Here is a 12,935-nt window from a genome sequence, read left to right as displayed (position 1 = left end):
TGCCATAAATATTTTTGGAGAGGATGTAAAATTCACTTTTATTTAATTTTCTTAATCTGTTATTGCTGTGTGTATGCTGTAGTGCTATTTCAGAATATCTCTAAAAAAAAAAATCATACTTTTGATGATTTTTTTTCATAAATTTTCCACTATGCTGAGATTTTATGCCATTTGTATCATTTTATGAGAATTTTGAGAATGCCCTCGCCATGCATAGCAGCACTCTGGTGCTTTTTTTTTTTTTTTTACAAAATTAACACATTTGTATACCTTTATATCTTAGGAATAGAGAATCACTCAGTGAGCAAACCTGCACCACACCAAAGCAGCCAAATTCAAAGCATTGCCATATTTGCTAAGGTGGGCACTCCATTTCCTCATGCCCCAAAATGTCATCACTCTCTTCACCTACCCTTTTGAGTTAAATTTGAGTTAAATTGGCTAATTCGTTATCATGAAATTCCATTTCTGACCTCTGTGACCTTTGACCTCAGAATCAAAAATGTATCTCTTACGATCATTGGCTGTCAGCCTCTCCCAATGAAGACTGGACGTCTAACATCGTCAGTGGCAGTCAATGAATTAATTGAGTGCACTATACAGGGTTGCATTCCTTGCGGTGGATGAGCACGAGGCTTACCCTGTGCATAGTCCCATTGCCCGTTGCAGGAAGTGGCAACGTCAGATGGCTTGTTTCTCTCGGTAACGTTTTGGTTTGCGTCGGAATGACCTAGTGGAGGAAAAAGCCGCTTGTGAAAATGAGAAACAGACACACAATTCTATCAGTATTAAAAGGATTACGGATACCAATAAGTTCTGTGTGAAAGCAGAAATAGGAAAAAATTGTTAGATCATATTCATGCTTTAAATCTCGAATTAAATGGAATCCTCCTTATTAGTAAGTAGCAAGGTCTTGTAAATTCTACAATTCCTGTAGGTATAGAACTCATTACATGCTTTTTGGCTCTTTAGCACTGATTAGTAGAACTACACGGACATATAAATGAGACAGTGTTAAAACCTGACCCTTCCCTAACCTCTCCACAGGGAGAATTCAATGAATCTAGCTCTTAATCTAGGGAAGACTTTTTATTAAACACACGTTGAGAAGTAACAGCGAACCTGCTTGTTGGCGCCGGAACTTCCGCGAGCTCTCCGAGGAGGCTTCCAGGATCTCTCCTTGGTGATGCTGTTGACATAATAGCTTCTCAGGGAAGATGGGTCCACGTACTGCTCCCACAAATCCAGGACCTGCAGTGGCTGCTGGCCCGGGGCAGGGCAAGGGGGCTCCGTTTGCGAGGGACGCCTGTCTACTACCTGTGGTTGATGATAAAGGGGCGAATCTTGCCAGGATAACTGGGACAGATAGGACTCTGTTGGGACCTAGAAGGAGAAATTGGGTGTAAATGATTTTAATATATACTGTCATTTAAAGTCATCTTTGACACAGGCCACACCATAATTTGGTTTCCTTCCTTTGTGTTCCAACTCCGGCCGCTGCGATGAATCGACTACAATAATTAATCGGTATTATTTTTTTAGTCGAATCCTTTGGAGACTTTGTAGACCTAAACGTTTTCCAAATCCTCTTTTTTTTAATTGAAAATACAGTACTGTATTGTATTATTTTTTACGTTGTTATAAATTTTAAAAAAGGGGAAAAAAATGTTTTTCTTATTTTTCTGTTGCGTGTCTTCATTGGATTTAATTAAAAAGTAAATAGCAAAAAACAAAGTTAAACATTTTTAAATCGAATTTTAAAAAGTGAAAACACGGCCATTCTCTTCTTAATTTTTAAAATTTTCCAATTAAAAAAATATTCATTTAAAACTACAAATTAACATTCTATTTTTTTTTAATTTAAATACAAAAGGGGAAAACTATTCTTTGTCAAATTAAAAAAAATAATTAGATTTTAAAAAATGTAAAATTAAAAAAAAAAAATGAGAAAAACAGTCATTATTATTATCATCAGTATAAAAAAATAATTCAAGCATTATTTATTTATTCATATTATGAAATTTGAAAAAAAAAATTTTTTTTTTGAAAGATGGAAAAACAGCATTCTCCGATCTAACCCCTGATCTTTCAGTGAGGACCACAGAAATTTCATTTAAATTTAATTTTAGCAAGAAAAATGAGATCAATACACATGATCTTTCACGGGTCACATAAAATAATGTGGTGGTTTGGATCTGCCTGGTGTTTAACGGACATGTCAAATCAAATCTGGGTATGTTTTAGACTGAAAAAGGGATGAGTATTTTGTATTTAAATGTAAATGTGAATTGGTTTGATCCTGTAACTTTCATGCGGAATTGTGACGATTTAAGAGCACAGCAAATAAATCCAACAAGCAGTTCAATACGTCACACTGGATTAAGATGAGGTTATTGGGAGGACACAAAATGAAAAATCTTTTTATGAACCAAAGCCAAGTACAGTACAGTATTTGCTCTCTGGCTTAATGGTCAGACTGTGTCTACATGACACTGTACTGTATACAGTATACAGCTGCTGGCACATCCGCTTTACTTCAGTCTGCTTTACAGCCAAGAAGTTTGATGTTGGAATCTCAGTTATGGTTTTCTAAATCTGCACAATCCTAACAGTGCTTGTGAGTATTATTTTTGCGTACTCTGGAATCTTTGTCCATTTTAATATTGCCCAATTGAAATGTGAGAATCTGATTTCTGGTGTTTTTTTAAGGTGTTTAGAAAAGCTTTTTTTCTTAAGTGTTTAGAAAAGCATTAAAAAAAAAATTGTCACCACATTTTCTCAACCTTCATGTATCGCAAACCATCAATTCTCTAAAAATGAATAAAAACAATAGCAACCTTTGGCAAAGTGTATGCCTTGTCTCCTCCATTTTAACAAATGTTCATTGTGAAAGAAATTTCAAGGGATGAAGTGGACCATGTCCTTCTTACTGGGATTAAGCACACAATGAGTTCAGTTGGAAGAGAAATACAGAGACAGAATAAATGACTTGCATGGACTCTGATGTAATTCTGGGATGCCCTAACGTCATTGCTGACCTGATTGATTCTCTGGAGGGATTATTAAATGCACAGACAGTGAATAAAACGTGCCCTACTCTGCCATAGCTACGTACTTGTACGTCACACTGGATGATGAAGAAGACGCTGATTTTGAACAAATGCATATACTGTATACTATACTATTAATAGAGAAATACTGCTTTTACTGATATTTTTCCATTTCTGGAGCAAATTCCCGGGTCGACTGAAACAGAGTTTATGCGGACATTTAACGGGTCTTGTCTTAGTATTATGTCCGAAACTTGCGGCATGAGGCATGTGTGAAAACAGGCGTTAAATACATGGGTCACAGCACGAAGGCTGATGATGTAAATGTCATGGCGGGCCAAACGTCATTTCCTCTTTCTTCGCAGTAAGACGAAAAGTGGTAAACATACATCGCAATTGTCAACATGGCAAGCTGGAAATGGCAAAATTAAACTGAAAGCAAAGAAATTCAATTGCTATTGGATCATGAAGCAAAAGAAGAGAGTCCATCGTCCATCCCGCGTCATTCCCGGGTCTCTCCATGTGTGAAGGCAATGACATGGGTAAATCCCGCATCCCCGTACATGGGATTTTACAGGGATATACGTCTGAAAGGGGCTTTAAATGCCATTTTACCATATGACTTTACAGGTCAAGGTCAATGCCTATTGCAATATGCCTTTGCCACATTGGCTCATATCGAAAAACACTTGCAGATACAATACCCAGCCCTAAATGTGCACCTATATGTTTTTAAATAGATCAAAGGCCCATGAGTCAAATCGAATTGTGGTAGACTTTTTAATATCGGCAATTATACGGTTATCCAAAGAATACAATTATTGTATCGTCATGAAATTAGACATTTACCTTTCTTTTAGATTCAAATACAACCTAATTATATTGTTCATACTGTCGGTATTAGAGATTAGAGGAAACTCACAATTTTAATGTAATCTTGGTGATCCTATCCATCCTGATCACTCCCAAAGAGAACCTCAGTATCTTTATATCTGCCACCTCCTGCTAAGCCAACTGCCTTTTCCTCAGTAACACTGTCTCCAGACCGAACATCGCTCAACTCAGCACAGTTTTATAAACCTTTCCTTTCATTTTAGCTGAAACTCACTACATTTAAGAAGATTCGGGAAATTCTTTTAATAAAACGTCCCACTTCAAATTTGGTACGATACCATTCACTACTATTACTGCCACAACTATTACTACCTACTTGTAAATGGTTTTTCTTTCCAGAAGTTCCCAGCATATCCCACTGACTGCTGGACTTCTTCGGGAGCCTGTAGTTGACATGGCTGCTAAAACCTCCGCCCACCTCATCGTAAGGGTTCTCCACCACGTTGTCCGTCAGGTTGCTCTGGCTCTGACTGCGAGTGATCATGGGGACCACCCTAGTGTTGGATGACACCGACTGGGAGGCCGAGGAGTCCCTTGGGACCGTGAGGTGGCCTGATGGGGAGAGTTAAATGTCAAGGGGGAGAAACAGACGCCACCCATGACACGATCAGTGTCCAGACCTCTGAAGGCACTCTTGGAGTTAAGGTTCTCCATGGAGCGGTAGATGGGTTTACTCGCTGTAGATAAAACATGGAAAGAACAACAGTTAAAAGAAAAAAAACAGTTCCCATGTTCCTTTCTCACTTTACCTTGGTGCTGATCGTGATGGCCAACTTCTGTGGGGCTCGGAGTGAGTGCCACACGAGGCAAGATGCGAATGTTGGAGTTGAGCGAGGCTGAGATGATGAGGCGCTGGGGCGAGGGCATGGGTGCCACAGGAACCTCAGTTACATATGTGGCAGGCACGTACAGCGGCTTGGTTTTACTTGCGGCCCCTATCCTCCGCACCTGTAAAACCCAAAACATAAACCCCTACATTTGGAACTGCTGTGGAAACAGATAGCTGTTCGAGAGGCAATATATCGTTGGCGCCCCCACTATATTACAAATAATTAGAGCATGAAGAATACAGTATATGCTGGCAAGTATTGTTGCAATGTCAAGTTTTTATGCTATTGCTCCGTGTTTGTGAAAGTAGCAGTGGTTTAGAAGACTTTCAACAAATACGAACATACTGTACCATTAACTTCTAAGCTAATTAAAGTGAGACTATTTTTTTCCACATTTTACGTCAGCATTAAGCTATTGGATTCTTGTTTTGTGTGTCAGGGTTATAGTAAACTTTTTGATAATGGGTGTTATTATAATTCAATTTTAGATGGTCTCTTTATCGCAGATTTTGTGGGTCTAGATTAGAATATGTCACCCTTGATAACGGCGACTCACTGTCAGTAAAGGTGGCGAATGTTCAATAGTTGTAATGTATATCAATTTATAATCTAATGCTAACATTTTGATGAATTCTAAAGAGGCTAAGACAGTTGTTGGGGAAATAATATGAAATGTTGAACTTTTTAATTGTCAGCAATACCCCTTAGTTTGTCAATGAAAAAACAAATCTTATGTTGATGGGGGTCGTTACTACTCAGGTATTTGGTTATATAGCAATGATACACAAATTCACAAATTTAAAAAGTAATATATAATCATTATTATTTTTGTTATCACTGCTCAAAGGAAATTAAAAAAAAAACAAAACTGCAAATGTTTGTCATTGGCAACGAAGAGAATAACAAATCAATGCAATTCCCATCATGGATTCTTATAGGGTTAAAACATTTTAGGAAATATTTATTATCTCACCTGCCACCAGTCAGCATTAGTCTTCTTAAGGAGAATGAAGCGCTCGCCTTCCCGAATGCAAACCTGCCTTCCATCAGCACCACGGTAGTTGTAATCATATTGGGCTTCAAGAACCACCGTGCCACTTGGAACGCCACACAACGTCACACCCCGAGCGTTCACCGCGGGTGGCACAGCAGGCTGCTGGTGCCCCACAGAGCGTCGCCACGTCCCAGACAGCATGTTTCTTTTCGGTTCATTCAGCGAAGAGCGCACCGATGGTGACTAACGCCGATCCTGGTTGGATTAGAGCAGGCCAGGGGAGGAGACTGGAGCCTGGCTAGTTCCATGCTCTGGAAGAACCACAGGGGAAATTGTGAGATTACTAAAAATAATAATTGTGCTCCGACCTTGTGGAGTGGAGTTATTTATAGATATAAAGAGTTTGCAGTTAATATGGCCTGCCATCAAACCTTGCCAATTTAATTTTATCTATCTACATGCAAATGTCCGGGACACATGGTCTTTTTTGGTGCCATATTTAGACCTTGTGGGTCTATCTAAATATGCCAAAAAACTTAATACTTAAATAACAGTTAACAATTCACTCATCTCATAAATATTAATAAACACAATGAGTCTGAGGAATAAAAATCAATATTTGGATTAGACAAGATGGAAAAGATAAAGTGTCCAATTATTTAAGTTTACATTCTCCAGTTACACGATTGTGAATTATTATACGTGCCGAATGCCTTAAAAGAAGACTGAAGTAGTCCTCCCAAAGTGATGTGAGTGCTGCAGCTAGCAGCAAGTTATTTTTTCCCTATTGTAAGAGACCGTTGAATTATTTACAAATTTCCAGAAACGTTTTAAAACGGCCCATCCCAGTGTATCAGAGATGAATAAAACTTTGGTGTGACACAGAGACGAATCAAATTTTAGAACAGCAAGCCGATGTTGTTAACCGTGTGTGACTAGATTGACAGTTTGATTATTTCCTTGATAGAATGAAAAGTGGAACATTCAAAAGTTTAACTCAATTGTCGGTAGAACTCAAATTTGAAAGAATTTTGTCAGTACAAGCCCAAAAATGTTACGCCAAACCAAAAGTTCCTGTTCAATTTGGAGAATTGGTCAATCTGATGTCAGGGACTGATTTTGCCAATTTTTTTAGAGTAGCGACAGTGATTTTTAGGAGGCTATGTTTGTGGTGCCTGATTTTAACAGGATACATGCACATGCAAAAATTGGTGAGTTTTTCTTTATGTTAGGGTCCCAAAAAGGCAATTCCAGATATAAACAAAACACAACCAATCATTCGTTCTAACTCCACTTGCTGAGACCTGCTAACATGAGACGGATCAAACTTTCAACCAGAAACATTACAGCAATCGATGAACACACATAAGCAAGTGACAAATGCAGCATCTGTGGGAACTTTTTAAGGCTTAGTCTAAAAAAGATGAGGGCCCAGCAGAAGAACCCCCGGAGAATTCCAGGGCAAATGCCAAGTGAAAACAAGATGGGTAAATAATGTTAACACTGAGGATGTGAGTGCATGGCTGCAGTGTATGTGACAGCAGTGTAATGAGTGCAGGGTTCACTGGTTCAACCTTGATAATCCCAGTTATTAAAGGACAACGATGAAGCAGTGAAGACCTGGCCGGCAGAGAATTACACTAAAACCCCACTGTAACGCAGTAATGGAACTGGTTGGCAAGTATGAACAATGTGCCACTTTTAAAATAATTAATAAAATAACACAACAGTAACAATAATAAACACAGTGGTCGTAAGAGTAATACATTCCATGACCACGCTCATAATTCAAAACAAACTCTTAAAGAGCACTCTATAATTTTGTATTTTATCAAATATACAGTGTATACGTATAGCTCATTTCCCATTGCACTACAATAGTGCATGCAGCTGTTGCAATTAACTTTCTAAAATTTAAAAAAAAAAAAAAATAGAGCAACAACAAAAAAAAGGCCAAAATTTAAAGAAGTAATCAATTATGCAATCTTGTCTCACTGCACAAATAAGAAGCAATTGTTACCCTGAGTTTAAACCATTCTGGTCTAAATGCCCCAAACAGGTGGATTTTATAGAATCAAAGCACAAGTCTATTCGACAGGCAAAAGCAGGATTTTATCAGGCCATGTGCAAATACTTGTAACGATTGTGTGCCTTTTGGCACCAAAACAACATCAGCTCAATTTGTTGCCCAATAAGAAGCTTGATAAGACTCAGCTTGCAAGCAATTACATAATCATCAGTGAATCTCCTACACTGATTGCATGGTCATTAAATTGTCAAATACTTTCACATTTCTTCACTTGTATGACTGGTAACTCTTTCAGCACCATTGACGATGCTCAGCATCCAATTATGTGATTCTTTTCATCCTTTCGTATGAATATAAATTAGTTAATCACTAGAAGACAGCACTTTTTTCCCCTCGTAGGAGGTAAAAGAAATATAAATCTGTTTGAGTCAAACAAATGCCATTTTTATTGGAAAATGTCATCTTAACTCATTGGCTGCCATTGATGACAACAGCTGTCCAATCCATTTGACCTGGGAGCGAATAAATGACTGTCCCAACGAAGGGGACAAAATTGCCGAAACCTGAACAACATGTTGGTCGGCAGAATTTGTAGCCAAAATGGGGCAGTGAAAGTGCAAGAAATTGACAAGAATTCTGTCAAATAAAGGTACACTGCTTGTTAAATGACATGGCTTATAAAAGACAGTATTAGTGTAAAATCAGAAACAAGTCCCTTCATATGGTGGAAATGGGCTCAAATGGAGTCACACACTCAAAACGCGGCAAGCAGTCCATATGGTATCTGACACAGACATGTGCAATGTGTCTAGAGATGAGGACTTGTGCCAGAGGCTTATTTATGGCGTGAAGGCATCCAAACAAGTGGAAAATGCGTGGAACAAATCCAAACTGGCTCTTCTGCTCTAAGGTGAATATAAAAGGTGATATTAGCTGGCCGTTTAGCAGACGTGCAATGATGCAAGTTCACCAACAGTAGTGGAAGGCAGTTAAATTGAGAAAGAGGCATCCATCGTGAAATAAACAATCAGCAGACTGCTCACGTGTTCATATATCAGCACGGAAAAACTCCACACAAAATGTGTTCCATCTAAAGGGCCGTTTACCGTTTTTTCGGACTATAAGTCGCACTGGAGTATAAATCGCATTTTAGGGGGAAATTTATTTGATAGAATCCAGCACATAGAACAGATATGCCATCTTGAAAGGCAATTTAGAATAAAAATACAATAGAGAACAACATGCTGAATAAGTGTACAGTATGATAATGTTACATGATGCATGAACAACGAAATGCGAACGTGGCCGGTATGTTAAAGTAACATAGCTATCAAGAGTTATTCAGATAACTATAGCTATGGCATAAAGAACATGGTAACAAGTTTACCAAACCATCAGTGTCACTTCAAAACAATAAAATAACATGTGAAATGACATAATAATGTGTTAATAATTTCACACATAAATTGCTCCAGAGTATAAGTCACACCCGCAGCCAAACTATGAAAAAACTGCAACCTACAGTCCAAAAAATACAGTACATGGTAACGCTCCTAGAATACGACAAATTTCATGTTTGCGTCACATGGTTCCTTCTCCATTTCAACAATGTCACAATTCCGCGTGAAAACGAGGTATTCATGCCAGGCCTTAGGGGGCAGTGCAGTTTTACAAGGTGACAGCCAATGATGCACTTCCTTGACAACAACCTCCTCAAGACAACATACCTGCCCAGTCGAAGCAGTAGCATCCACGGGTTCTTTTTCTTTTGCTTTAAAAGGCACAAAAACTGGAATATAAAATATCTCAATAAAAATATTATAGACAAGTTTCCTGAGCGAAACATAGGCAGCGCCATCTTTGACATTTTCTGCTACGGACTTCCGGTCTAGACAAAACAACATGAAGTGCGGTTGAAGTAAGCGATGTGTAGACTGTGTACTTAACCTGCAAAATCAAACCAGAGGAACCCACGGAATCTCCAAAAATGGATTCAAATTCAGAATATTTATTACAACGTGGATGAGGCTCCACGACTTTCTGCGCTGTGCGTGGTTGTTTGAACTCCTGGAATTGCCTATATACTGTATATGGTTGGAAGTGGAATGTTTTGACCAGCAGCAGGATGTGGCTTGCTGCTTTAAAGCTAAATGATCCATCTAAAAGTATGCATGTTTGTTCTTATCACTTCGTTGATCGTTCATGGACAAAATTCTAAGTCTGTGCAGCCTGTGTTAACATGACGTGTAGATTGATACGCCAGCCACTTGAGTGACCAAAATGAGGGGAAATTACAAATTCACCTTTCCATCCACTGCCATTAAATCAACCCAATCGAATTAACTTGTCTATAAAAACAGTGAATAAAAGCCGATGTTCCACCATGTTTGCCGTTTTGAATGTTTACTAGCAGTGACTGTGCATGCCCAAAGTGACGTGTGCGAATGCTGACGTTATCGCAGCGTAACAGTTCCATTCACATGGTTGCCGAGCAACCCCTCCTTCCCCCCCAATCGAATCGTCTCCTTTTGGAGGCCGAAATGAGAAGTTTGCGTTTTCACATTACTTTTTCACCATCACCGTGTAAATGCGAGACCATTCTGGAACACAAGCGTTGAGTCTTGGTGTGGCTGCATCACTATGTAAACACTACATAAGATTTGAAACTCAATCTCCAGACTGTCAGGTAGTTGTCCTTCCACAATTTTTACAACGGATCCCAGACTTTATAATTTTATTATGATCCAGTGCTTAAAAATCTAACCACATCACAATCCAAAATTTTTACAGCAGGCACCCAAAATGATTTCTATTCAGGGCTCCCCCTGGTTGAAAAGCCCACCACGTTTTTGGAAGAAGAAAAAAAATGTTAAATTGACAGGAATGTTGAAATTATGACTATTATGTGTTATTATAATCAATGAATAATACTTTAACAGTCTTATATCAAGGCACAGTTTTGAAATACAGTTTTAACAAACACTTAAAACTACAATGAAATTTCACTGCAATGGCAGAGGGCTGGAACAGGTTCGTTCACATATCGACCATAAGATGTCGCCATTGCTCGTTCAACTGAATCACTATCATTGATAAAATGCCATTAAAATATGTGCACTTATTATTTTTGGTTAATCTGAGTCATTGAAGTTTGAATATGAATTAAATTCTTAACCAAGTCATATTCGCAATTTAAAGATGGTGTGCACACTGAGGTAAAAACATATAATCATTTTTAAAATGAAATGTTTAGCAAAAAGAGTTATGATTAAATGTTACACTTGATTAAATTCTGACTCAGTCATGTATATAGCAAACATGCATTGTATTTCCTTCTAATTGCTAAAATGCTCAAAGCTTATTGGAAAAAAGACTGTATTAAAGCACTTGATGCTATGAGGCTATCTCTATGACTCCTACCATTTGCCCTGCTCTATATGCATAATGTGTTTCTAAAAGGGAATCCTTACACAAGTAACTCCAAACTCCTCGTTGTAGCAAGAAGACGTTCTTTGCAGAGTCATTGTAGTTGTCTTTCCATATGTTTGAAGTGAAAATTGGGTGTCTTGAATAATCAAGGCCTTCAAAGCCAGATGAAACAGAGGGGGTGGGGGGGCAAAGCCTGAGTGAATGAGGAACTTCAAAAGGCATCCAAGTGCTCTCTCACTTTTACACACATGCACACACAGTGCATCTATATGTAAAAGCACAGAGTTGGAACACTGGATTGATAAAATAACTACAAATAGAAAAAAAACTTTTTCCTTTTTTGTAACTGCAACTAAAGGGTGACAAAAAATGGCCATGTATTTGTCAACTTGTGCCCTGGAATGTATAAGTATTATATGGTAAAGCCTACACTTGTTTACACGGGTCCATGTGACTCGAGATTATTTTGACGCTGTGTACATATGCAAACTCTACACCGGAAGGCCAGAGGCGACACACAGCCTCTGAACTTTGAGGTGGTTTTGCTGAGATGTCAGCAGTCGTTCCAGTGTACGCTAGCAAAGGTTAGAGTATCTTTTTTTTTTTTTTTCAAATGCAGCTTAGAATCCTTCAGTTGACGTTGACGATAAATTTTGAATAATTTAATAATCACGAATATCAAGAGAAATTGAGCTTTTTGTGGAAGCATACATTTCAAACATAACTGACTTTTACACAGCTATTTTTTGCTTTAGTTACATCCCAAACATCTGAATAATGTTTTCCTTTTACAAAATAAGATAAACAAAAAGATAAAGAGAGCTTTTGATAGCCAAGTAACAATTTATTTAAACATAACTAATTGAAAGATGACACTGTTCTGACCGCGACAGCCAGTTAAACTTTTTCCTCATCGCCGTGTGTCTCAAAGATGAATTTTTTTGAGTCTCTGCGGGCCCTGCTCGCAAGAAGCACGAACCCAAAGACATCGTCCGCTGCACTAGTGGTCCCGGTTGTTCTGCTTGGTCGTCCAGCGCCTGGCATACCGAGCGTCCTACCGGTTGTTCTCCTCGGTCCTTCCCCGCCTGGCATCCATTCGGTCGTCTTCCGTCGGTGCCCGGCCGTGCGTCTTGGACGTTCGTTGCCGTTGAATCAGGTTGTGGGTCTTACCAAATGCGCTACTGCCCTCCAGTGGCCAGTTTTATTGCTTTAAAATGGATTTTCAGCTTTGTGCTTCGGAGCTAAATTGAATCACGACCCAGAGATGTCTTTTTTGAAGAAAAAAAAAAAAAAAAAGTAAAAAGTATAAATACGTCTTTGGGACACTGAAACAATTAGAAATAGAATGTATTTACACGTTTTTGGGAGCAAGTGAGTAATAAATGCTGCTGGTACTATTGCAAATAGCAATTACACAGAGCAAAACAACTAAATTATGAATAAAAATTGGAATAATCTAATAATAGTAATAATTACAATAATACCTGTAATATTGTAACAAATTGGGTTCTAATGTGGCGGATGTGTTTTGCATGGTGTACCTGAATGCACCGCGTGGCTGACTTGACAGAGTGAGATAGGGACTTTTTACTTTCACTTTGTTCAGCTGCGGCGGACAGTAGGCATGTTGTGTTGCACAAGTTCTGAAATAAATGATTAAAAACCTGACGAGGTTGGCGATTTTACCACAATAATTGTTACCTTAACTT

At 38.5% G+C, this 12,935-nt stretch overlaps 1 protein-coding gene across 3 annotated transcripts in view; it reads right to left on the bottom strand.

The window, feature by feature from the left end:
* Window positions 1–12,935, bottom strand: part of arhgap9 (Rho GTPase activating protein 9) — a 55,185-nt gene that overhangs the window by 25,049 nt on the left and 17,201 nt on the right. For all 3 annotated transcript variants that reach the window (XM_057847271.1, XM_057847272.1, XM_057847270.1), the window contains exons 2-7: window positions 5,748–6,079; window positions 4,694–4,892; window positions 4,565–4,621; window positions 4,261–4,496; window positions 1,123–1,383; window positions 641–730 (exon numbers count right to left, since the gene is read on the bottom strand). In XM_057847271.1, coding sequence (XP_057703254.1) covers window positions 641–730; window positions 1,123–1,383; window positions 4,261–4,496; window positions 4,565–4,621; window positions 4,694–4,892; window positions 5,748–5,969 — 1,065 coding nt within the window. In that variant the 5' untranslated portion in view covers window positions 5,970–6,079. The remainder of the gene's footprint in view (window positions 1–640; window positions 731–1,122; window positions 1,384–4,260; window positions 4,497–4,564; window positions 4,622–4,693; window positions 4,893–5,747; window positions 6,080–12,935) is intronic.

This window comes from Corythoichthys intestinalis, chromosome 9 (assembly GCF_030265065.1).
Source record: "Corythoichthys intestinalis isolate RoL2023-P3 chromosome 9, ASM3026506v1, whole genome shotgun sequence".
Taxonomy (NCBI): Eukaryota; Metazoa; Chordata; class Actinopteri; order Syngnathiformes; family Syngnathidae; genus Corythoichthys; species Corythoichthys intestinalis.
Note: the sequence above shows the minus strand (reverse complement) of the source record. Positions and strands in the feature narration are given on the sequence as shown.